Source organism: Antechinus flavipes, chromosome 2 (genome assembly GCF_016432865.1).
Source record: "Antechinus flavipes isolate AdamAnt ecotype Samford, QLD, Australia chromosome 2, AdamAnt_v2, whole genome shotgun sequence".
In the NCBI taxonomy this organism is placed as follows: Eukaryota; Metazoa; Chordata; class Mammalia; order Dasyuromorphia; family Dasyuridae; genus Antechinus; species Antechinus flavipes.
Window position 1 is genome coordinate 471,260,288 of NC_067399.1, and position 24,602 is coordinate 471,284,889.

General features: G+C 35.4%; 1 protein-coding gene across 2 annotated transcripts in view; it reads left to right on the forward strand.

Annotated features, from left to right (window-relative positions):
* The window catches only part of GARNL3 (GTPase activating Rap/RanGAP domain like 3), a 233,839-nt gene that overhangs the window by 27,399 nt on the left and 181,838 nt on the right, over nucleotides 1-24,602 (forward strand). For both annotated transcript variants that reach the window (XM_051979671.1, XM_051979670.1), the window contains 3 exons: nucleotides 7,696-7,770; nucleotides 13,774-13,873; nucleotides 15,529-15,647. In XM_051979671.1, the coding sequence (XP_051835631.1) occupies nucleotides 7,696-7,770; nucleotides 13,774-13,873; nucleotides 15,529-15,647 (294 nt within the window). The remainder of the gene's footprint in view (nucleotides 1-7,695; nucleotides 7,771-13,773; nucleotides 13,874-15,528; nucleotides 15,648-24,602) is intronic.

The window sequence follows — 24,602 nt, forward strand, 5'->3', positions numbered from 1 at the left end:
AGATGGTACAGTGGATGGAGCACTGGTCCAAGAGTCAGGAGAACAAGTTCAAATCTAGCCTCAGATACTTAACACTTATTAATGTTTATACTCTCCCCTAAACCTCCTTGTTCTGTCCACTCTTCTAAGGATCCCTTCTCTCTTTTCCCCCTACATTTCCAAATTTTTATCTACACACCCTTCTAAAGCCTTCCTCCCAATCCTGTTCCTTCATCTTCTTATTTCCTTATAAACCTTGTAAATGTGTGTGTTCCCTTTTTAACCCAGATCTGAAGCATTCCATTCACTATCTGATTCTTTTGTTATCAATTCTTCCTCTCACAACTCATTTGTATTAGATTATTCCTCTTTTTATCTTTTCCTGCACAGTTTTGCTTTTTTAGAATCACCACATCATACTCAGCTAATCCCCAATCTTTCTTTTTGAACTATGCACTTATTAATGACAATCTTAAGAGTACAATTTACATTTCCACATATTTTCCATACAAAAAGTAAATTGTTTGACTTTATTGAATCTCTTGTAATTGGTCTTTGGTGTTTACCTTATATTTCTCCTGGATCTTTTATGTCAAATTTTCCTTTAAATTCTGATCTTTTTGTGACAAAAATCTGAAAGTCTATCAATTTATTGAATGTCCTTTTTTCCATTCAAGATTACACATAATTTTGCTGAGTAAATTACTTTTGGCCACAACCCCAATTCTTTTGCTCTTTGATATATTGTATTCTAAGATCTGCAATCTTTTAATATAGCAGCTGCTAAGACTTATGTAATTGTAATTGTAGTTCCCAGTAAATGAATTGTGTTTTTCTTTTCTTGCTGCTTCTTTTATTTTCTCTTTTACCTGGAAGTTTTGAAATTTAGCTATGATACTCCTGTTAAGTTTTTATCCTGGGATCTCTTTCAAGTGGTGATTGGTAGATTTTTTTTTGTATTTCCACTTTTCCCTCTTGTTCTTAAACTTCAGGTAATTTCTTTAATAATATTTTGTGATAGTTATCAAAATTCTATTTTTAAATTGTAGCTTTAAGGTAATACAATAGTTCTTATGGTTTCTCTTGATCTTTTCTCCAGATCAGTTTTTACAAAATGTTTCATATTATCTTCTATTTTCTCATTCTTTTTATTTTTTATTATTTTTGGTAACATCATTCACTTCCCCTTACTCAATTCTAGTTTTCAAGGAATTGTTTTCTTTCTTTTTTTTTTGACTCCTTTTTTAAAATAATAACTTTATATTGACAGAATCCATGCCAGGGTAATTTTTTTTACAACATTATCCCTTGCACTCGCTTCTATTCAGATTTTTCCCCTCCCTCCCTCCACCCCCTCCCCTAGATGGCAAGCAGTCCTATATATGAGTTGTTTTCTTTCTTAAGATTCTGGATCTCTTTTTTCAGTTGGTCAACTTTCTTTTCATAATTTTCTTGGTTTTCTTGGATTGTTTTTATTTTTTCCAATTTTTCCTCAGTCTCTCTAATTTGATTTTTAAAGAATGTTTTAAGTTTTCCCAAGAGATCTTTGATGTTACTCTTTTGGGTAAGAAAGGCATTTTTTTCTTCATTATCCTTCTCCAAAAATGAAACTCTGTCCTCAGTGTAGCTGTGTATGGTTGGGTTCTTTCTCCTTTGCTTATTTTCATTTTGTCTTTATCAGTTGTCTGGATGGTTCAAACCCCCCATCACTTCTATACTACTATATCAGGCTTCCATATCAAATTTTCATCTGTCACCTAAATGTTTTACCTATTTCCTCTTTCTCTTCAGGTAATTTGTAAAATACTTATATGATAGCATTGCTTCTTTCTCTTTATTGACTTTTCCTCAGATGCTTTTTAATATATTTCCACCTTCTACTTCCTCTCTCCCTACCTATCTCATTTCTTTTATTAAAGTATAGCCTTTCCAAGCCACATTCTGTTTGTAGGTCTCATGTCATCATGTTTTAGTGATATTCATGAGGTCAGATTTTCCTCTTGTCTTAGTATCTCTCATTCATTTTGATTATTAGTCTTTAATTAGACATAATGAAATTCTGTGCATTATTTAAGTTTCTGATGTGAAAAGTAACAGCATGTCATAATAGACATTCTTCATTCACTTGGCTTTTCTTGTAGCTACTTTTGAGTAGTTATACTCAAGAAATTCTTTTCCAAGAAATTCTCAGTGTTCCAAAGCTTAGTACAACCAGCACAATATTTTCTACATACAGGATCATTTGGAAGCCTTTAATTTCTATAGCTATACATACTATAGTTCCCTAGTATGCAATTAAAAAATCATCTAGAATATACTTATCTCCTTGTTTTATGCCTCAGTGATTTCTTATAATTAAAAAAGCATTAAACTCAGCTTTCTATTATTGTTTTCAAAGAAATTTTGAATGATTTTGATTTATGAATATGAGATTCTGTGTTAGAAAATAATCTTTAAGATGACATTGCTCTAATCAAATGCTTTTTCATAGTTAAAAAACAATTTTTATAAAGCTGTAGAGTGGAGCATTACATATAACATTAAACTTCTTTGATATATTGATTAGTTTTGCTGAACTCTTTTTGTCCTCTCTTAAAAAATTCTTTATTGTTTACTTTGTAGGAGAGGATGGAAAGAGAGATACATTGGGAAACATAGTAATAAAAAAAACAAAAGATTGACCATAGGCCAGTCACTTAAACTTCCTTTTTTTTTTTCCTTTCTCTTTTTTTTTTCCTGAGGCAATTGGGGTTAAGCCAGGAAGTGTTAAGTATCTGAGGTCAAATTTGAACTCAGGTCCTCCTGACTATAGGGCCGGTGCTCTGTCCACAGCACTACCTAGTTGCCCCATCACTTAAAGTTCCAATGTACCAATGAGCTTTCTAATAATATAAATTTTAGATGAGCTGCAGATCTGAATTTCCTCTATTCCTAGCTTATACTGATGGAATTTAAAAACTGCTCACCTCAAATACAGATAAATACAGTACACATAGATGTCATTGGAAAGTTATCCATACATCAAGGATGGGCTATATTATACGTTATTGACAAGTCACAGACTTTTCACATGGCTCATTCACATTGTACTGAAAAGATATGTAGCTTCTTGTAACACATAGCATAGAGTGTGATATATAATAGGTGCTTAATAAATGTTTGTTAACTTGACTTAATTCCTTTGGTGATCCTCAACTGGTCAGCCTATAAAAACAAAATTGGGATTAATGAATGGAAGCTGCAGAGAAACAAGTTTAGGTTGATATAAGAAGAAAAAAAAAACTTCTCAGAGCTATTCAGAAATTAAATGGAATAGCCCATGAGGTAGCAAACTCCTCCCCAGCAGAGATCTTCATGATTGGAGGGCTGTTTGTTGACTGAATCACAGAGGGATCCCTTCAGATTTGGATTGGACTAGAATACCCTTCTAATTCTGAAATTCCTTGCAGCTGTCCTGGACTCTAGTCTTTCTGTCCCTACAGATCTAGCCAGCACTGGCTTAGGTTTCATGGTCAGATTCCTCACAATTCAGGTGCCAAACAGTCCAGTGACCTTTTGGCCAAATAACTTCACTGGACCACTGTGGAGCTAAGTTCTTATAGTCTTCCTGGAGTTCATACTAATAGCTATTTGGTCCTCTAAAATACTGCACTGGTACATCACTCATTTGTCAATGCCAAATTTGTGGAATAACCTTTTTAGAACAATGCTACACAACTATATGAACTTCCATTGATATAACCCAGCCAATCAAACTTAGGGTTTGGGACAGGAGAAGGGGGAAAAGCCTGGATAGGTGTTTCTTGGTTTACAAGAACATTGGAATATTATAAGCATAGTTTTTGTCTCTCTTAGTTGTATACTTAAAAGAATTTATTCTTTAGATCTGTGTTGAAGCTGCCATTTGTTCCATGTCTTATCCCCTACACTGAATTTTAAAGTTCTTGGAGGGCAAGGATGATGTCTTTCCCATCTTCCTATCCCATTCTGTTTTGTGACCTTTTCTATTTGTTGCATATAGTAGGTATTCAATACATAACATTTAATGAATATTAATGAAAGAAGATTAGAAATTTGTTGAATATGACCTTTTACTTTGGTAATTTGTATTTTTTAGGTTTGGCAACTCAGTACTTATAGAAGCTATTTATTTCCTTTCTGGTACTTTCTCTAAAATTAGAGAAATTGGAGTATAAATTAAATTAGAGTATACACTTATCAGATAAGCGGTGGTTTTAGTCTGAATGATAAAGTACATGCTTTTGTCAGAAATCTAAATAAGATCATTTTCCTTTGTGTCCCTTAAAAAAAATCCAATTTTATCATTAAAATTACTTCCACATTTATATCATGTGTTTCTTTGAAAATCAGACTCTTTATTCAAAAACAGGTAGACATACCAACATTTTAAAAACACTAGGCAAGTCACTCTATTTGCCTTAGTTTGCTCATAACAGCAACTATCTTCCAGATTTGTTGTGAGGATCAACTGAGATAATATTTGTAAAGTACATAGTTCTTAGCATATGGGAGTACTTGATAAATGCTTGTTCCTTTCTCCTTTTTAGAAGGATGATCCATGATGATATGATATGATAAATCAACATAATATAGTGGTGGGAGCTAGGGGAGTGGGCAAAGAAGGGAGATGAAGTTAAAACTTGAATTTGAGTCCTATCTGTAGACAAATCCTTTGACTTCCCTGATAGTCATTTTCTTCATCTGGATTAGATTAATTTCTAGGTTTCTTTCCAGCACTAAATTCCTATAATTAGAGAAAATGTTCAACAAATACTTAGATAGAGTTTGGCAGTTTTCTCACGGATATTTAACTATTACTTACCACAGTTTAATCCAACACTGGTTTTATCCTAGCCTTTTATTATAGTAAAAATGCTTCTTTCTCACAGACCCCAAAATCTCTCAGCTTTGAGTTGAAGTCAGCAACCAATTAGCTTTGCCCAGTAATTTATAGTTCTGGGGCTTCTTTTGTTTTATGTCATTATGAAATAATGTTTCTTAACTTTTATTCAAGGCATTGTGCGAGTTTGGAAGGTTAGAAAAAGGCTTATGAAATAATGATAATGACCCCTAAGAATCTTTGGTTACTCAAGGAGATGATATAATACATAAAACAATACAAGATGACATATTGTCCATATCCCTTCATTTGACAATAAATATTGTAATAATTGAAAGGAGCAGAGTTTTTTAAAGGCTAGGAAGGTGAGGGAAAGTTTCATAGAGGTAGTAAAATTTGAGCTGGACCTTAAAGGATAGCTAGGATACAAGTAAGGGGAAATGAAGGGAGACAACATTCTAAATAAGAGAGCTGTCACAAAAATGCAGAGTCAACAATGTGCATGACATGTTTGGATGACAATAAATAAACTAATTAGTTAGATTTTAGTTGAGCAGTTAGTTTAGAGAAGTAGTTATTTGCAAGTGTAGATAAGGCCAAATTGTGAGGGGTCTTAAATGTTACAGTCTGGGGTATGGACCAAATTTGTTATGCAGTAAGTAGCCTTTGAAGGTTTGTGAGGTAGAATATGACAAGTATGAAGTAGTATTTTAGGAAATTTTTTTGAAGGATAAATCAACATATAAGTAGATGCCTTACTTTAAAAACTGAATTCGGCAATTAAACTTTAAAAATACTTTTTTTCAATTTTTTTGAAAAGCAGTTTTCAAAATACTGAGTTGCCAAACCTATTTATAACTTTTAATAGTGTAATTCTTATTTATTTATTTATTTACAAGGCATATGCATGGATAATTTTTCCAATGTTGACCTTTGCAAAACCTTTTGTTCCAAATTTTCCTCCCCTTCCTCCACCTCCTCCCTTAACTGGCAGGTAGTCCAATACATGTTACATTTGTTAAAATACAAGTTAAATCCAATACACGGTTACATATTTATACAATTATCTTGCTGAACAACAAAAATCAGATCAAGAAGGAAAGAAAAGAAAAACTGAGAAGGAAAAGAAAAACTAAGAAAGAAAACAAAATGCAAGCAAATAACAACAGAGAGAGTGAGAATGCTATGTTGTATTCCACATTCTGTTCCCACGGTTCTCTCTCTGGTTGTAGATGGCTCTTTTCATTACTGCACAAGTGGAACTGGTTTGAATCCTCTCATGAAGAGAGCCATATCCATCAGAATTGATCGTGTAAATAACTTTTTTCAGTTTTTTGAAAATAGTTTTAATTTTTTAAAATTATTTGATATCATTTAAGTTTAATAATAATTTTAGTAATAATAGCAATGACAACAAACAACAGCAACATTTTACAAACTGGAAAGTCCTTAAGTTCTTGTTTAGCTTTCCTCTACTCCATGTCTCCCTTTCATCCATTGCATTTTGTGTAACAGTAGTTAAATATTGAATTTGGAATGAGGAATCTAGAATTTTAATCCAGAATAAAAACTTAATATCTTTGTAATCTTGGATAATTCACTGAAACTCATATCCCTCAATTTCCACAGTTGTAAAATAGGAATAACAATGCATCTTCTTCACAGAATTGTTATTTATTTAGTAAATTCCCTGGCACATAATATGTGCTTAACGAATGCTTCATTTTTTCCTTTCCTCCTTTTTTATTTCCAAACTTCGGAAAACAGTTTTCAAGATTTTTCTCTTCTAAATTTTCCAATCTTATTTAGGAGTTTCTCATATCTTTTTCCAACCATGTGAAAATTGTTATAATTGGTATGAAAATTTGTATACGTCTAATGTGCAAGCCTTGAATTAAAATGAATTAAAAGTTATTTTTGACATAAGCTGGCTAATTAGGCAGGTCTATGGAAATGAATCATAGTTTGTATGACAAAACATATTGTAGATTCTAAATTGGAAGGAAAAAGAGGAAAGAGGGGCATGTGGATTTCTAGGCTTGTTACTGAAAAATTGAGGAAGAGGAAAAAAAGGCAAATATTGAGTCAGCAGTTTAAAACTAATGATCAATATTGATTTGCCAAACCACATTTTCCCTCATCACTCACCATCATCCAGGATTAAATCATAATTTGCCTTAAAGATTGTCTGTAATTACAGACTGTACATAGAGCTAAAATACAATCTGCCTGATTTGGAAAAGAATTTTCCTGAACCATCTTAAACTGAATAAACCAATATGGCTTTCTAATAATACTACTATAGTCTTGATTTCATGCCAGCCTGTGACTGGACATTTGGCTTTACTTTTCACAGTTTGAATTTGTAGCAGGCAATTTTTTTTTTTTTTTACCATTCATGCCTTTCCATTTACTTAGATGTAAAGTACACTAACAATATTGATATAAGAAAACTAGTTCTGTGAAAATGCATTTGGTTTAAATTTAGATCTTTTATCATTGTGTTTTTCACATTTTTGTTTTGGACATTCTTTGCTCTTTGATGTGGCTCATTTTAGTATTTACAGTGCAAATGGTAAATCCTTCCTCCAGTAGCAAAAGTTAATATGTTTTTTGTTTTTTCTTTTTGTATATTACTACAATCATGGCTTTTAATTTAGTACGCTGAAGGATCTTCAGGATAAATGTAAACAGAAGCTTGCCTGGTTGGCTGATAGAACTTCCCTTAAATAACTGCCAGTCTCTGTCCTTTATCTCCTAGTCTTGAATTTTGATATTTTAGACATGTTGAGATAAAAGAGAGTGTTGGAAATCAGGAACTGCCTATTTAATTTTAACTCTTTTGTTTTTCCTAGCTTATTTCCAGTGATGCTGATGGAGCTATACAAAGAGCTGGAAGATTCCGGGTAGAAAATGGCTCTTCAGATGAGGTGAGGGAATTCAATGTCCTTTTTTTTCCCCACCATACACATGAAGCACCTCACACAATAATTAGCCATTTGTGGAGCTCTTTCTTCATCAAGACACAAACAGTAAGTGCTTTACTATGTTCTAGGCCCTGGCAATACAAAAACAAAAATGAATAGTCCTAGCCCATAAGGCTTATATTCTAACAGAAGAGACATATCTCTATGCATAAGTATCTACAAAATAGATATAAGGTCATCTTGGGGAGAGGAGAGGCATATGGGTTGGGGAAGAGGTAGAGGGAAAATCAGGAAAGGCCTCATATAGGAAATATTAAGTCTTAAAGGAAACCATTGATTCTTAAAAAAAAAAAGAGAGAGAGAGAGAGATAAAGAGGTATAAGGCATTTCAGGAATCGGGGGACAGCCATTGCAAAAGCTTAGAGAAGAGAGAGAATGTATCTTTTGTGAGGAACCATGAGAAGGCTAATATGGTCTGATCAAAGAGCCCATAGCCCTATATGAATCCCCAGAAGCATATGATATGTAAGAAGGTTAGTAGGGTAGGTAGGGCCAGGAGATGACAAACAAGGGAGTTTATATTTGATCCTAGGAGTAAGAGGAAGCCACTGGTGTTAATTGTATAGGAACTTTAGGAGCTATGTATATGGAGGATGGATTGGAAAGACAAAAGTCTTGAGGCAGGAAAATAGTTAGGAGATTGTTATAGTAATTTAGGTGATAGGTAATTAAAGCCAGAACTAAAGTGGTAGCTATGTGAATAGAGAGAAGGGGATATATTGCAAGATGTTATGGAGGTAGAAACAAGATTTGCAACTTTTGGAACATATGAAGTGAGGGGGAGTAAATGGTAACATTGAGGTTGCAAAACTGGCTAACTAGAAGGATGATGGTACCCTTAACAGTAATAGGATATTTGGAATAAGAGAAGAGAGTGTAGTGGGGAAGGAGGTATGGAAAATGGTAACCTGCTTTGGACATGTTGAGTTGGAAATGCCTATGGGACATCCAATTTAAAATGATCTCAGAAGAGAGACAAAGGCTTAAGATGTAGATAGGGGAATCGTCTAAGGAGAGATATGAAGTAAACCAATGGGAATTGATGATGTTACCAAGTGAGAATACAGAGAGAAAAGACAAAAAAACACAAGACAGAACTTGGGAGATGCCCACAGTTGAGAGGCATGATATGAATAATGAGCCCACAGAAGCAACTAAGAAGGAGCCAATCTGTCAGATAGGAGAAATGTACAGAGGTGTGTGTGTGTGTGTGTGTGTGTGTGTGTGTGTGTATGTATAAAATATTCCTTCGTCCTTGACAGTGCCAAATTCTGCCTTTTACTGTAACAGATTGGCTGCTCTTGATATGTGCTACAAAAGTACTTCAACAAGCTCGGGAAGGATGGGAGTGGGGGGGAGGGGAAGCACTGAAATCCATATACCCACAAGTGTAGTGTATTATAGCCTTTACTGAAGCAATCCTGTTGATAACAATAAAAATAATTGACCTTTGCATAGTTTTTTATGGTTTACAAAGCACTTTACCTAAGATAGATCTTCAGATCGCTAAAGCCCTTAGCGCAGAGCACAGTGCCTGGCATATAGTATGCACTTAATAATACTTTTGGCATGACCCTATGAAATAAGCAAAACTAGTATATTATTTCCATTTTGCAGATAAAGAAACTGAGGCTCGGGGAGGTTTAAGTACATGCCCAAGGTCACAGAGCTAGTAAGTGGCATAGATGGAATTTGAATCCCAATCTCCTGAATATAAATCAATTGTTACTGTCATTATCCTCATTGCTCCAATAGCTTTTAACTTAATTTCAGTATTTTCTATGGAAAGTGTTCAATATAAATAAGATTTCCAGGTAATTGAAACTTATTCTTTGGCTGTCTGATAAAACATATGGGCCTCTTTTCAGAATAGTGGTTTTTGTTATTGTTGTTTTAATTTATAATGAAAGGAAATGCTAATTTTCAGTTAGAGATTGATGAAAATAAAGATGCTTCTTTTAAAAAAAAATCCAAGTTATTAAATCCCCCACAATCTATCCAAGAACCTCTGGCCCATGTTAAAAACCCTCACTTTAAAGAAACGCTTTTATTTTCACTATTTTGGATAAAAAGTTTTCTAAAATTCTATAGACTCATCCTTTTCTCTTTGAACATAGAATATCTCTTGGAAATGACTCAGGTTATCATTATAAATTTCATTTTTCTTCCTTGCCTGACCCGAAGTGCTATTAAGCTCTCCGGGACTTTTTGACCATAAACTAAATGACCTCAAAATGCTGTGGTTTAGGGTTATGTTTGCTTTTTAGAATTTATTTTGTTTCCCTACTCAAAGTGAGGCTGGCAACTGACCCTTATTCTGTGTGTGAGCCATGAATGCTTATTGTTAGTGGCTGCATCCCTGCTGTAAATGATTACTTCTAATCTGTGGTGCTCTGGAAAGTCAGTTAGCAAACTTATTCGAACTGTACCTAAAATGGAAATGAATGGACTTTGAGAGAGCCTGGGAAGTTTTTCAATGAGTAAAATGTATGGGAATTAGTATGTGAAACATTCTATAGTGGAAGGAACAGTGGGCTTAAAGAAGATTGAGTATGAGTTGGTTCTGCAATTTATTAGCTATGTGACCTTGGTTAAATTTCACATGTTTCCTTATCTGTAAAATGGGGGCAGTAGCTGTACTACCTACTTTACGGGTTATTGTGAAGAAAACATTTTGTAGGTCATGAAGTGCTTATAGAAATGTGAGCTGTTATTATCTGTCTCAGAAGATTTAGAACTGGAAAGGCTCTTGGCAATAATCTAGTCCAGCTTCCTTATTAAGAGAGAAAGAAACTAACACTCAAGAGATGTTAGGTGACCTTTTTCAGGGTCACATATCTACTTGCTGGTAGAGCTAGGATTTAAACTCAGAAGTTTTAATTCCTAAATGAACAAAGGTTTAAGTGCATCATACTTTTCACCCTACCCCATCCTGCACAGAAGCCTTTACTGTTTTTCTTCTTGGTTCTTAAGACAATCAAAGAAGTGGAAGTAATCTCAAAGGTCATTTAGTCTCTTGAACAGGAATCCCCTCAATAGTACTCCTAACGAGGTCATCAAATCACTTCTTGAAGACCTATGAGAAAGGAGAGCTTAATACCTCTCAAGAGAATTCAATCAGTCCATCAACAAGTATTTATTAAGCCTTTCTGCTTTTGAACTGCTCTAACTGACCTTTATATTTAACTGAAATCTGCCTCTGTGGAGTTTTCAGCAATTGGTCCTACTTTCGTTTTCTGGACCTAAGAAGAATATGCTTAATTCTTCTGCATGAGAGCCTAGATAGAGTGAGGAAGAGGGTGATATTACTGGAATATTATTTTCTATGTTACTATGTTTTATATACATAATATATTACTATATATAATAACATTGTTGTATAATGATACATTATATAATTTTTCTAGTTTTGAAACACCTCCATTTCTTTACACCTGTCATGCCAACCAGAAATCAGATCTTAGCACAATCAGGTCCTGCCATCCCCTCAGTCTGTTCTATTTTGACATCTCCTAGATTCCCCCAAAGCCTGATGTGTTAGACCTGGAGCTAAAATTCCAGCTCTGCTATTTATTAGCTATCTTATGTAATATTAATTTTGACATTCCTACCTCCACAAGGTCTCTCATAACCATTTCCTTCTCACTACAGTACACAGCCGCCATCTTAATTCAGGTTCTCTCACAGGAATTATTGCAGTAGCCTTCTAATTGGTCTCCCTATCTCAAGTATCTTCCTACTGCAAAATGATTTTCCCAAAGCACAGATCTGATGATTCTACTGCCCTGTTAAGTACACTTTGTTGTCTTTCAAATTATTTCAGTCATGTCTGACTCCTCGTGACCCTGTTTGAGGTTTTCTTGACAAAGATAATAGGGTGGTTTGTCATTTCCTTCTACTTCTCCAGTACAAATGAGAAAACTAAGGCAAATGAGATTAAGTGACTTGCCCAGGGTCACACAGCTATTAAGTGTCTGAGACTAGATCTGAACTCAGGCCTTCTTGACTCCAGACACTCTCTCCACTGTACCACTTAAGCTACACTAAAAAGAAGAAAAGACTTCAACTTTCTTCTAAGCTAACCCTTAGCTGAACTACACTGTCATCCAGCCTTTGCTTGTAGACCTCCAATGAGGGAGAATCTGTACCTTCCTAGCAGCCATTCCATTATTGGAAACCTAATTATTTAGATTTTTTTTTCTGATCTCAAGTCTAAGTTTGTCTCTGCAAGATCTGCTTTTTGCCCTTTGAAGTCAAATAGAAAAAGTCTTAATTTTTCTTCTCTGGGACAGCCATTAAGATACTTGAAGATAACTATCATGTCATCCTTGAGTCATCTCTTCTACAAGATAAATATCTTCAGTTCCTTTATCTGATCCACATATTGCATGGACATGAGGTCTTACTGGATTATTGTATTTTCTTTTTGGATAGCAGCCAGGTAGCTCAGTGGATAAGAGTTGTAGGCTTGGAGTCACAAATACTTGAATTTAAGTCCTGCCTCAGACATTTACTGTGAGATCATGGACAAGTGTCTTAATTGTTGCCTAAGTCAGTTTTTTCATCTGTAAAATGGGGATAATACTATCACCTACCTCCTGAGATTATTGTGAAAATAAAATGAAATATTATGAAGTATGTGTAAATATTAGAATGCTATCATCATGGTCATCATCCTCATCATTATTCTCTAATTTGTCGACAAATTTCCTGAACCATATTCCTCAAACTGAACAGACCAAACATGGTCTGACCAGGGCAGCTTTGCCACTGATAACCTTTGTGAGCTGTGGCAATTATGCTTACCTCCTTGGACTGCAGTTTCTTCAAAGATAAAATAAGGGATCCTGATGATCTCTAAGATATCTTGCAGCTACAGATCTATGATTCTGGGCCCTTGTAATTACATAATAATATTTAAAGAAGCTCCCAGCTCTAAATCATGTGGTCTATGAATGTGGCTGTTAGTATACAGTAAGTACTTTGTAAATGCTTGTTGAGAATTTCCAAAAATAACATGAAGAAATGGGGAATTTTCATGGACCAGCTAATTTTAGGGAAGATCACAGTCAATACATAGAGTTGAAGCACTGGGCCAGAGAGACCAATGATGTCATAGGTAGAATTGGTAACTATTGAGTTCATACTCTAAATTTAATGAATCCAGACCCTGGATTTCTCTAGGGTCTTTCTCTGCAATTGGTCCTAATACCGTTTTCTGGACCCAAGAAGGATATGTTTAATTCTTCTGTATGAGAGCCTAGATAGAGTGAGGAAGAAGGTAATATTACTGGAATATTACTCTCTATATTACTGTATTTTATATACATAATATATTACTATATGTAATAGCATTGTATAATGATACATTATATAATTTTTCTAGTTTTGAAACACCTCGATTTCCTTACACCTGTCATGCCAACCAGAAAACAGATCTTAGCACAATCAAGTCCTGCCATCCCCTCAATATGCTCTATTTTGGCATCTCCTAGATTCCCCCAAAGCCTGATGTGTTAGACTAGATATTTAGGACTAGAGGCCAGATATTTAGGACACATATTGATACTTGTTTACAAAATTCTTTTTTTTTTTTTAAGAACAACTCACTGACATATATAGTTCAAGCATTTATTCACATTTGACAGGTTAGGCAACTGAGGTTCAAATAGGCTGAGACTTACCCATGATCACATGATGTTTAAGAGCAAGAATTTGACCCTAGTGACTCCAAGCCCATCATTTTCTATCATACTATGATATCTCTTAGGTCATCGTAAGTTTTCAGTGGAATATATACCAACAATTTTTGATCTTACTTTTGAAAAATATTTGCCTATCATTTTTCTGTTTGTTGTTTTCACTTATACACCCTGCTTGTTTATTCCAGATTGTGTTTACTCTTTCTGAATAAGCCTTTAATGGCATCATTTTGTTCCATTTCAGAATACTCCTGACTTGCCAGGTATCTGGCGTAGAACAGATGTGCACCTGGAAAACCCAGAGTATCATACCAGATGGTATTTCAAGTATTTCTTAGGACAAGGTAAGAATATTACTTTAGAAAAATGGACATTTGAGGTGACCTAAAAAAATCTTTGATGTTATAATTTCTGAAAACCTACAGTAGATGCAGAGATTAAACTCATTTGATCAGTTTGGTATACCTGAAACTTAGTTTTAAACACTGACTTCAAAGTTAAAGATGAACTTTATAAAATTAAAGGTTCATTTTAGAATTGTAGGAGGGAAAGACTGTTTATGTGAATTTTAACCAGTTATTTTTGCACTTGAAATGAAAGATTAAAAGGTAGATTGCATGGTGGAAAGTTAGGATGGAAATTCACTGTGTCCATAGAATTGAGGGCACAGAATCAAGCACCACATGTAGTTTGCATATTTTATGTGAACTTTGTGCTTTCTGTCTCCTGGGGATAAGTAGTAAAAAATTCTCAGAGATTGTGGATGGTAATGAATAAAGGAGGGTCATGTGAAGCTAGAATTGGTACTAGTGAGGGACAAATATGAGTGTAGAGGAAGAGCCTATGAGGGACTGAAATTAGTGATAGAGGAGTAGGAAATGAAGAAATCATCACAAGACTAGAAAGATTAGAAAAACAGAGAAAGGGAAAGGATGTAGCTGGCTGCTTAGGGATGTTCCTTTAATTCTTGCAGTCCCCCAGGGTGCTGTTTTGGGCATTAAAGTAGCAGCTGTTTACATGTTCTTTTAATTCTCTGAAGAAATCAATAGTTTAAGAAATGGCTTAGCTTTCTATCAGAGAACAGATTGTAAACACAGAACCAGACATTGTGAGTCACTAACTCTCCATTGGCTATCAAATAAAGGAGAAAAATCTGTCCTCTGACATTCCATAGTGCAGCTCCAGCCTTCACACACAATTTCCCTTCTGTGTTCCTACTAAAATGTACTACACTTCCCTCCCTACCTCCCCACATTTTTGTCCTGTTCTCTTACTTTGTTGTCTTCATTCACATCATCAGAGGGACAGCCCTCTGCTCCCTTCCTTGCTACTCACCCATCCCATTCTCAACTATTGGAAGCTTCTCCCTGCCTTTAAGTGCCAACTCAGATACTTTCTCCTCCATGAAACTTTTCCTCCCCTCATCTCTACTAAAGTTATCTCCTTCCCTCTACCCCACTTCACTTTCTCATACCTCTTTTTCTTCCTTTATCTCACTCTTTGTATCATGCTGATTATTGATGTATGCGCCTTTTCCAATTGGGAAGAATAATGAATAGATTAAAAATGAAGGAGGTAGGGAGGGCAGAACAGTGAGGCAAACAATAAATGGACAACCCAAGCAAAGGCTGGCCTCTGAGCCCAGTTGTACTGCTAATCAGATTTGTAACTATAATTTCTCTTAGTAAATAAGTTCCTTAGCTTCATTTTCTTTATTTATAAGTGATCTGTAATGGTCCATTTTAGATCTGAAAATTTTATAATTTTAATTAATTTTATTTTCATATAAAGGATAATTCAGTTAGGGAAAGAAGTAAAAAAAAAAACTTGTAGTAAAAGAAGTTAGCATGAAACTTGTCTTCTTCTGATATTTGGTAGCATTCAGGTATGAAGAGAGCACGTAGGTTTGTGGGCAAGCCATCACAGAATGCTGGAATAAAAAAAGAGAAAGGAATGAGCAAATTTTAACTTTGCAATTCTAAATAAATTTGTTTTCCAGTTCATCAGAACTATGTTGGCACTGATATAGAGAAGAGCCCTTTCTTCCTATCTGTAGCACTTTCTGACCAGAACAATCAACGTGTTCCTCAATACCGGGCAATTCTCTGGCGAAAAACAGTAAGTACTAAGAATGATTGAAGTTTTAGGTTGTACTCTCAGTTTTAAGATATTTTTTCAAAGTTTAACTTCTTATATTCATTCAATAAATATTTATTAAATTCCTCTATTGTAAAACAAACAAAATAAAACAAAACAAAAACTGTACTATGCATTAGGAAAAAGAAAAGGCAAATAATCATTTTCTCAGAAGGAGCTTAGAATCACATTAAATCAAAGTGACTTAGGTAGGAATTTAAGCATCTTTAAGTAATGGCCTGTGACCGTCAGTACTAGACAGTGCTGCCCAGAACTGGAATTCTGTTGTGAATTATTATTTTTAATTCTTGGAAGGCTAAGGAAGCTGGTGAATAAGCATAACTACCTCACATAGACTAGAAATGCAGAAATATAGTCTTAGAACTAGAAAGAATCTCAGAGGCCATTTCATTGATTTTGCAGATGAAGTTACTGACTACCAGTCTTCATGGGCTCTATGGGGGTGATGGTTGCCTGAGAGAGAGAGAAAGGAGAAGGAGAAGAGAATATGAGAACATTTATTAATTGCTACTATCTGCAAGACACTGGGCGGTGAATATAAATACAAAGTAAGCCAATCCATTCCTGCCCTAATGAAGCTTAGGTTTTCATGAAGGAAGATGATTTAAAAAAAAAAAAGAAAAAGAAAAGGGATGTGGAGGTGGGAGGCATTGGTGGTTTGCAAGCGTTAGCATGGAGGGCCTGGGCCCCAGAAAAATAAGGCAAAAACTCACTTATCAGAGTTGGGGAGGCCAATAACATAGAGGTCCTGGGTTCTAGCAAGATAAGGTAAAAGTTCACTTTTCAAACAAGGTTCTGTAATAGGAAGATGATGCAGTGACAGCAAGAGAGCAAATGGCATTATTTCTAGTGTACAGTGGAACTGGCAGCTTATTAGAGTAAAACTGTCTCCGGTGAAGCTATCCATTAGAAGATGATGTCACTTCATCAATGGAAAGGCCTTATTAAATAATCACAGTGGATCAGCAGGTGAATCAGCTTAAATGTGATTAGATTCTAAAGGGACAGGAAGTTGAAAAAATGAAATTATTATAACTGTGAGATGTAGCTGGACCTCTCCCTCACCCAAGCTACATATAAAAGTTATTCTCCATTATTTATAAAACATAAAGGTCTGTCACCTACTTGAATTTTAAGAACTGTATTTCTGTAGTCAGAACAATTGTATACATGTAATTGTAAAAATTCAAGTTGATGACAGATAACTGCATACAGTTTTTTATTGATCTCTTTGGAAACAAGATATATTCAAAGATAAAGAATATTATACCTGAAAGAAACTTTACAGATCATCTGATCAAATTGTTTAACTATTTCAAGGAATCTCTGATAATATTTATATGGGCAATCACTTCACCTGGGTAGATTGTTAGTCATCCATACCTTTTCATTCTCATTCAGTGAAACTCCTGTCTGTGCCCTTCTATAAAATCTCTCTAAAAAATTATCTCTCCATCATTCTAGAGGCCTTCCTTCAGATCTTTTAGTATTTTGCAGACAACAGTGTGACTCTCCAGGTTATTATCCCTCACTTTCATTACATAACCTACTCTTCATTTCTTCTAGTCATAAATGTCCTTAATGCTATCTTTTATGTCACTTCTCAAACCAAAGTGATCATTGATATATTTTGTAAGTTGCTCACTCACCCACCAAACACCTACCGTGTTTCCCTGATAATAAGACCTATCCCGAAAATAAGCATCCCCTTACTGTGTAAGATTCCTCTAAAATAAGCCCTCCCCCGAAAATAAGCCCTATTGAGATTGCTACTGTAGTGAAGGTAATCCCCTGCGCTACACGCTACATTATGATACCCTCTGTATGCACCGTCCTCCCTCCTCTCCCCCTGGTGAAACGCACGCCGCGCTCCAGCTGCATCCAATCAGAGCTGCAGCAGTGAGCGCGTCATCCTGTTCTTCCCCAGTGATTTGATTAAAATGATTAAAATAAGCCCTCCCCTGAAAATAAGCCCTCTGGTGTTTTTCTGTCCAAAAAAATTAATAAGACAATGTCTTATTATCGGGGAAACACGGTATAAATTGCCCTTTTGGCATCTGCAGTTTTGATTCTTGTGAGTTTGTTGTATTCTGTGGTTTACTACTATGTAGCACCAGTATTAAAAAAAGATGGGCTTTTGTGACAGAGCAGCTTTCACAAAAAAAATGCTTGCAATTTCTCTAATGTAGTTCAGTCATTCTGTTCTTCCCGAAGTAGGACATAAATGGAGGTCATGGAGTTGAGGAGGTTGCTAGGTCTTAATTGTGAATACTTCAGTCCCTGAGGATGAAGATAAGAGAGATTGTGTGATTCAGGTAGAGAAGGCTTTGCAAGTCCTGGAAGAATAAATTGAAAATCAACAACTAGCATAGGGATAAAGTGGTATAAGCTCATTACATGAACCTCAAAAGAGAAATTATAGAAATAGGCTAGAACCTTGAATTAGGGAACAAAGATTCTTCTCACTCCTTCTTGCTTTGTGAGTGAAAAGACAGGGAGAAGGATTTAAAAATGAGGAAAATTGGATTAATGTAATGAGAAAGTAACTTCCAAAGGAGAGAGTTACAGATGATATGGCAAGCTCAGAGGAAAAAGAAATTTTCATTAAATCAAGGAATTGAAAGTTATGTTGGTTGAAAAGTTTGCAAGTATAGGAGAGTTATTGAGAATAGAACATGTATTCCCAAGAACAGAATTCAGTGAGTTATCTAGTGATGAATTGGGATGGAAATGGCCTGAGGAAGAATATCGTTGATAAGAATAAAGGCAGAGGATGGGAGAAGGTAGTGTTTCACATGCTACTTGAACCTAAGCCAATGAGACTGATTAATCAGCTTTGGACAGCTAATTTGGCTGTAGGAGGCAATTTGGCACGGCAGTGGTCTCTAGATGGTTGTTGTTTTGTTCATCCTTTGTTCTCTGTAATGGGCCAGAATTCTGGAGAAATGTACTTGAAACAAGGATTTTTACAATAAGGTGTTAACTTAGTGGAAGTGATAAAACAATGGTTATCTAGTTTAGCATGTGAGTTCTCTAGTTCAGTATGATTGATTTAATCTTACAGCAAATAATGGTTCCCTAGTGATATAATGGTTGGTTTATACTCATACTGTAATGATGTAATTGTAATAGAATATATAAACTGAGAACAAAGTCAGCCACAGAGATTCCATCTTGGACCAGCCTCTAGTGGCTCTCCTGCCTCCTGCATTTGCCCCACTGAAACCAAAACCCATTCCGGAGGGCCTCCAAAAAGCTAGCTAAGCTCCAGGTGAAGGAGACAGACTGTGAAGGAGATAATAAAGACTTTGTACTTTATCCCTGACTATTCTTGTGGAGATTATTCTGCTGAAACCAAGGCTGGTCTCAAGACCTCCAGAAAGCTAACCTGAACATTACAGTTCTCCAAGAAAACCATGACAGAGAGCTAATGCTATGACATGCAAGTGAATTGGATTTGAGCAAAGGAGGGTTGTGCAATGTCAATGGCCTCACTTTTTCTTCTGGAACCATCTGCCTCCAGTGGCCAAATGTAGATCAAAAAACTGGAGATTGCCCTAGATGCAGTGGAAGAGGGGAGGGGAAAGGACGAGAAGAGAGGAGAGAATTTCAAAATTTTGCCTGGCTATTATAGTGATTCTTCAAAAAAGTACCATTAAGTAAACCCACAACATGCTATGTAAGTGGGGACTACTATTTTTATTTTTCTCTCTTTTTACAGCTAATTTTGGCACTAGCTCACCTTTTTATTTTATGGATGTAGCTTTTGTTTTTCTAATAAGATTCCAAGCTCCTTGAGAGAACAATATGATTCTTAAAATATTTAGTAAATGCTCAGTAAATAACTTTGTGAACTGAATCTTAGAAAACAGAAGAGAAGAGGTAAAAAATTTATATTGTTGAGTATTAATTCCTTACAAGGCATAAGAAGGTAATGGCAGGTTTAAAAGACAAATATGTCTGTGGAAACTTTGGGGACATTATAGATAATAGAAAGCTTCTTTTCCAAATTGTTATCAGAAAAGGGGTAGGAAGGAGAGGAAGTAAGTTTCCAAGAAAATTTTAATCAATTAGTGAGAAAATGAAGAAGTTAGAAGTAGAAGTGCTAACAGTGTGAACAAGCTGTTGGAGAAGTGCTCTTGGTCCTTAGCTTACTCTCACAGCTGACTCCTTCAAAGTATCTAAGGATTGCTTGAGCAAATCTGTAGTGACAATTTTCTGTGAAATGGGGAAGGGGAGCTGAAATGAAGATGATAATGGAACTCATACTGACTTTTTCTTTACTTGTCCTGGTTTGTTTATTAGGCCTTGTCTACAAACTAAGGCTCCTTGGGCACCTTTGCCAAGTGTTGGAGCACCTATGGACTTTATTTCTCTGCAGAGTTATATTAATTTAATCTTCAGTCTGAAAAGGAAAAAATAACCTTTTTTTACTACTTGACAGGGGAGAGGCCTTGTTTACCTCTTTGAGAGTTCTGCTTTCCCTGTTTCCATTCTTTTTTTGTGGTTCAGCTAAAATTTTAGAAAAAAAGAAAAATCATCCAGTAGTATGAGAGTGTGATTTTGCATAAAAACTCCATAATAATAGTATCAGAAATTGTCAAAACTCATAGGAACCATGTGATACACTAGTTGGGAGCACTGAGCAATGCCAGGATTGGGAGGGAGGAGTGTGAGTATAATGCTGGGAGAGTAAAACAATATTTCTGCCTACTCTGTGCAGCTGGCATATGTACAGAAGAAGAGGTAATATATCCATTGCTGGTATATGAAACACTGGCTTCTTACAATTTTTCTACCTCATATAACTGCTTATTGTCAATCTCAGACTTCCTCCTTCTACTCTTAAGTCATTGATGTCCTCCAAGGTAATGTCCTTAATCTATTTTTTTCTCTCAGAAATCTGACTTCCCTCCCATAATTTAATTTCAGTTACCACATCTTCATATGATGGTCATATCCATATATTTATCTATGATCTCTCACTGTGATCTGGTCCTGCAATTCTACTTGTCCATTGAACATTTCCAGTGGGATGTTCCTTTAGCATCTCAAAATCAAAATATCAAAACCTGAACTTCTAATCTTTTTCCCTCCACACAATTTCCCTATTTCTATTGATATTTCCACCATCTTCCCATAATCCTATTTTCTCTTTGGATCCTTCTACTCCTTCACCCTCCACATTCAATCTGTTGCCAAATTCTGTTGATTCCATCTCTACAATACTGCTCTTTCCTCTCTGCTTTCACTGTTATCATCATGCCTGGTTTCAAATTTTTTTGACTCTACCTGAACTGTTTTAGTACCCCTCAAATTTTCTCCCTCTAATTTCTTCCCTTTCTAATCCATATTTCACATAAAATAAACATTCTTCAATCCAGTAGGCCTTTATTGAACAACTTTTTCATACAGGATACTGTGCAAGGCCCTGACAACATAAAGAAAAAAATTTAAGTTACTGTTTACAAGGTGCTTAAATCCTGTCAATGCAAGATGATTCAAATTGAATTCAAAATGTTTCAAAATAAATTGATTCAAAATAACTCCAGGAGAGAGAACAGTAATAACTAAAGAAATCAAGAAAAGTTGCTTGTTGGCAATCATACCTGAAGCATGTATTGAAGGAATTTAGAGTCTTAGAGGCAAGGATCAGGAACAAGTACAGAGATGCAGTATCTTATGAGGGGAACAGTTGGTTTGATGGAGCAGAAAGTGCAGGAAGTGGAGTAATGATAAAGAAAACTGGAAAGAAATTTGGGAGTCATATTGTAGAGTCCTACAGATGCTAGGTTCTGACTTTTGTATTTTGTCTTAGAGATAACAGGGAGTCATTTAAGTTTTTTTTTTTTTTGGTAGGAGAATGACATGCTCAAATCTGTATTTTAGGAGCCCTGGTTTGATAGTTGTACAGAGGAGAGGAGAGTGGCTATTGCTGGGAGAAACCATTTAACAGATTATTATAATAGATCAGGTTAAGAGTAATGCAGACCACACAAGTGAAGAGAAAGTTTTATTTGCAAGAGATAATGTGAAAGTAAAAGCAATAAGATTTGACAACTAACTACATGGGTGGAAGAAGAGCTGAGGGACAAGTGTCAAGAATGTCTCCAAGGTTATGAATCTGGTTGACTAGAAGAATGGTGGTACTTTCATGGGAAGAGGAATAGATTTAAGGGGAAATGTAATGAATTCCATTTTGAGCTTGAGATACCAGTAGGACATGTCCTACTGTCCAGGAAGAAGTTAATTATATGGGACTAGAGATTAAAAGCTAGATTGGGGCTGAATATACATAGTTGAGAGTCATTGCTTTTACTTCATAGAGATGATAGTTGAACCTCTGGCTCTCTAGGTCACTCCATCTGTTTAACCCAGTTCTTCATTTTACACTTGAGGAAACTGAGGCCCACAGTAGAGAAGGAACTTCCAAAGTCACATCTAGCAAGAACTAAATACTACAAAGCTAGCATTTGAATTCAATTCATCATGTCACTCCTATGTGCAATTATTTTCTTTGGTTTTCTGTTACCATCGCATAAAACACCAACTTTTAGCTCAGGTTCCTCTTCCTATCAGTTTTTCCTGATTCCTATAGTTGTTAACTCAGTCTCCCTCCTCCAGTTATCTTGCAGCTATTTATCCTTTACTTAAAGCATCTCGCACATGTCCTGACGAAGGCTTTAATAATTGTTTTGGTTTTTTGTTTCCCCAGAACCTAACATAGTCCCTTCATGTTGCCATAAGAAATATTTCTTTCTACAATTAGCATTTAGTTTTGCTAAACAATTTTGCTCTGACCTGTTCATATTTAATTTACACTATTCTTATTTATATCCACTTGACTTTTTAGCCAAAATGACCTACTCCCCTACCCTACCCTCTCTACTTTCATACATTCAAGGGCTCCTCTCCCCCATTCCAAACTTGAATCACACATCCTCCTTTTCGCTGGCAAAAATTTCTTCCCACAGTTTTGTCCTCCTCTGTGATCCCTCTCCAACTGACAGTAGTCTCTTCTTCCTCAATTTTTCTAAGGATATTTCCACTCTATCTTTTCTTTGCTTGCATTTGACTTTGTATTTTGCTTATTTGCATACAAGTATATCTTTTCTTATTAGATTGAAGGCTGAAATGGGCTATTTGAACATAGGTAGACCTTATCTATAGTAGGAACTTAATCTCTGTATATCTAATTTAATTTAATTTTAAGGAGTCACAGTATAATTGCAGTGGTTTTTGGCCCTCAGTGGTAGTTTTCTTTGGGTGTTTGTTTTTCTGCCCCACTGGAATTACTCTCCTGAGTCTCATTGTTGTCATCTTAATATGCTTTTGCTGATGCATTGATAAACTGCCCCATGGTTCACAATCAGGAAGCACTCAAGTAGAGACTATGATGGGTTTTGGTATTTTCGCCTTTAATAAAAGCTGGTTTCTTGATCAGCACCTTCTAAAACCATATCTATCCTTTAAAATTATTTGTTGGGAGGGGCTAATAATGTGACAACCTACAATATAGAATGTAAAAAAATGGAATATGAAATGTGATCTTTATAAGAAACTTTGGAAATCATTTAGTCATAGATCACAGAATTTTCAAACTAGGAAGAGTTTTGGAGTTGTTTACAATAACATTTGTAGTGTTGAAGTACACTACAAATGAGAAAACAGGATCACAAAGATAAAATGACATTTGAGAAGTAAAACAGAGAGCTAAGTACCCAAGATGAGGAATTCTTCTTACTACATGACATTGCCTTTTCTCGCCCCTTGATTTTATAGATTATTAAATTGAGAATGAGTGACTCTGACTTAGTCAAATCTATCACTGATATCTCTGTTACTACATCCATACATTCTTTCACAGAATCTCAGAGTTGGAAGGGATCTCTGAGGCCATTACAAGTTAATTCATATCTGACCAAGAATAACTTCAAAAATATCTTCAATAAGTGGTCATCTACCCATAGATCAGACAGAATCTAGAGAGGAAAAACCCATTGACCTCCAAAGTGACCCATTCCCTTTTTCCACTGCTATTTCTACCTTCTGATGACAAGATGTTAGGAAGCTTCTCTGCTGAAAGAGGAGATCCCCAATTTCCATTAAATATTGTACCCCCAAATTTGTTGATGACCATGACTCTAGAGATCTTTTTAAACCTTGATTATAGTTTGCCTACTATAATAATCTGGGGGTTACGCCTGGCAGTCCCATTGTATTTGCAAAGCTAACCTTTCCAAGATACTGTAATTTTCCTGTAAAGAGTTATATGATGGTGACCATCAGTGTATAGACTACGGGAAAATGCTTAATAATAAATAAACATTCTAATATATTCTGTGTAAGGAAAATAGAATTATTTAGCCATATTTCTAACTACATAAGGCATTCAGTTTTTCTTCTCAAAAGGAATACATATCCTGGGCTTATATCCCAAAGAAATACTAAAGAAAGGAAAGGGACCTGTATGTGCCAAAATGTTTGTGGCAGCCCTGTTTGTAGTGGCTAGAAACTGGAAATTGAATGGATATTGCCCATCAATTGGAGAATGGCTGGGTAAATTGTGGTATATGAATGTTATGGAATATTATTGTTCTGTAAGAAATGACCAGCAGGATGAATACAGAGAGGCTTGGAGAGACTTACATGAACTGATGCTAAGTGAAATGAGCAGAACCAGGAGATCATTATGCACTTCAACAACGATATTGTATGAGGATGTATTCTGATGGAAGTAGATTTCTTTGACAGAGACCTAATTCAGTTTCAATTGATAAATGATGGACAGAAGCAGCTATATCCAAAGAAAGAACACTGGGAAATGAATGTGAACTATTTGCATTTTTGTTTTTCTTCCTGGGTTATTTTTAGCTTCTAAATCCAATTCTCCCTGTGCAACAAGAGAACTGCTCG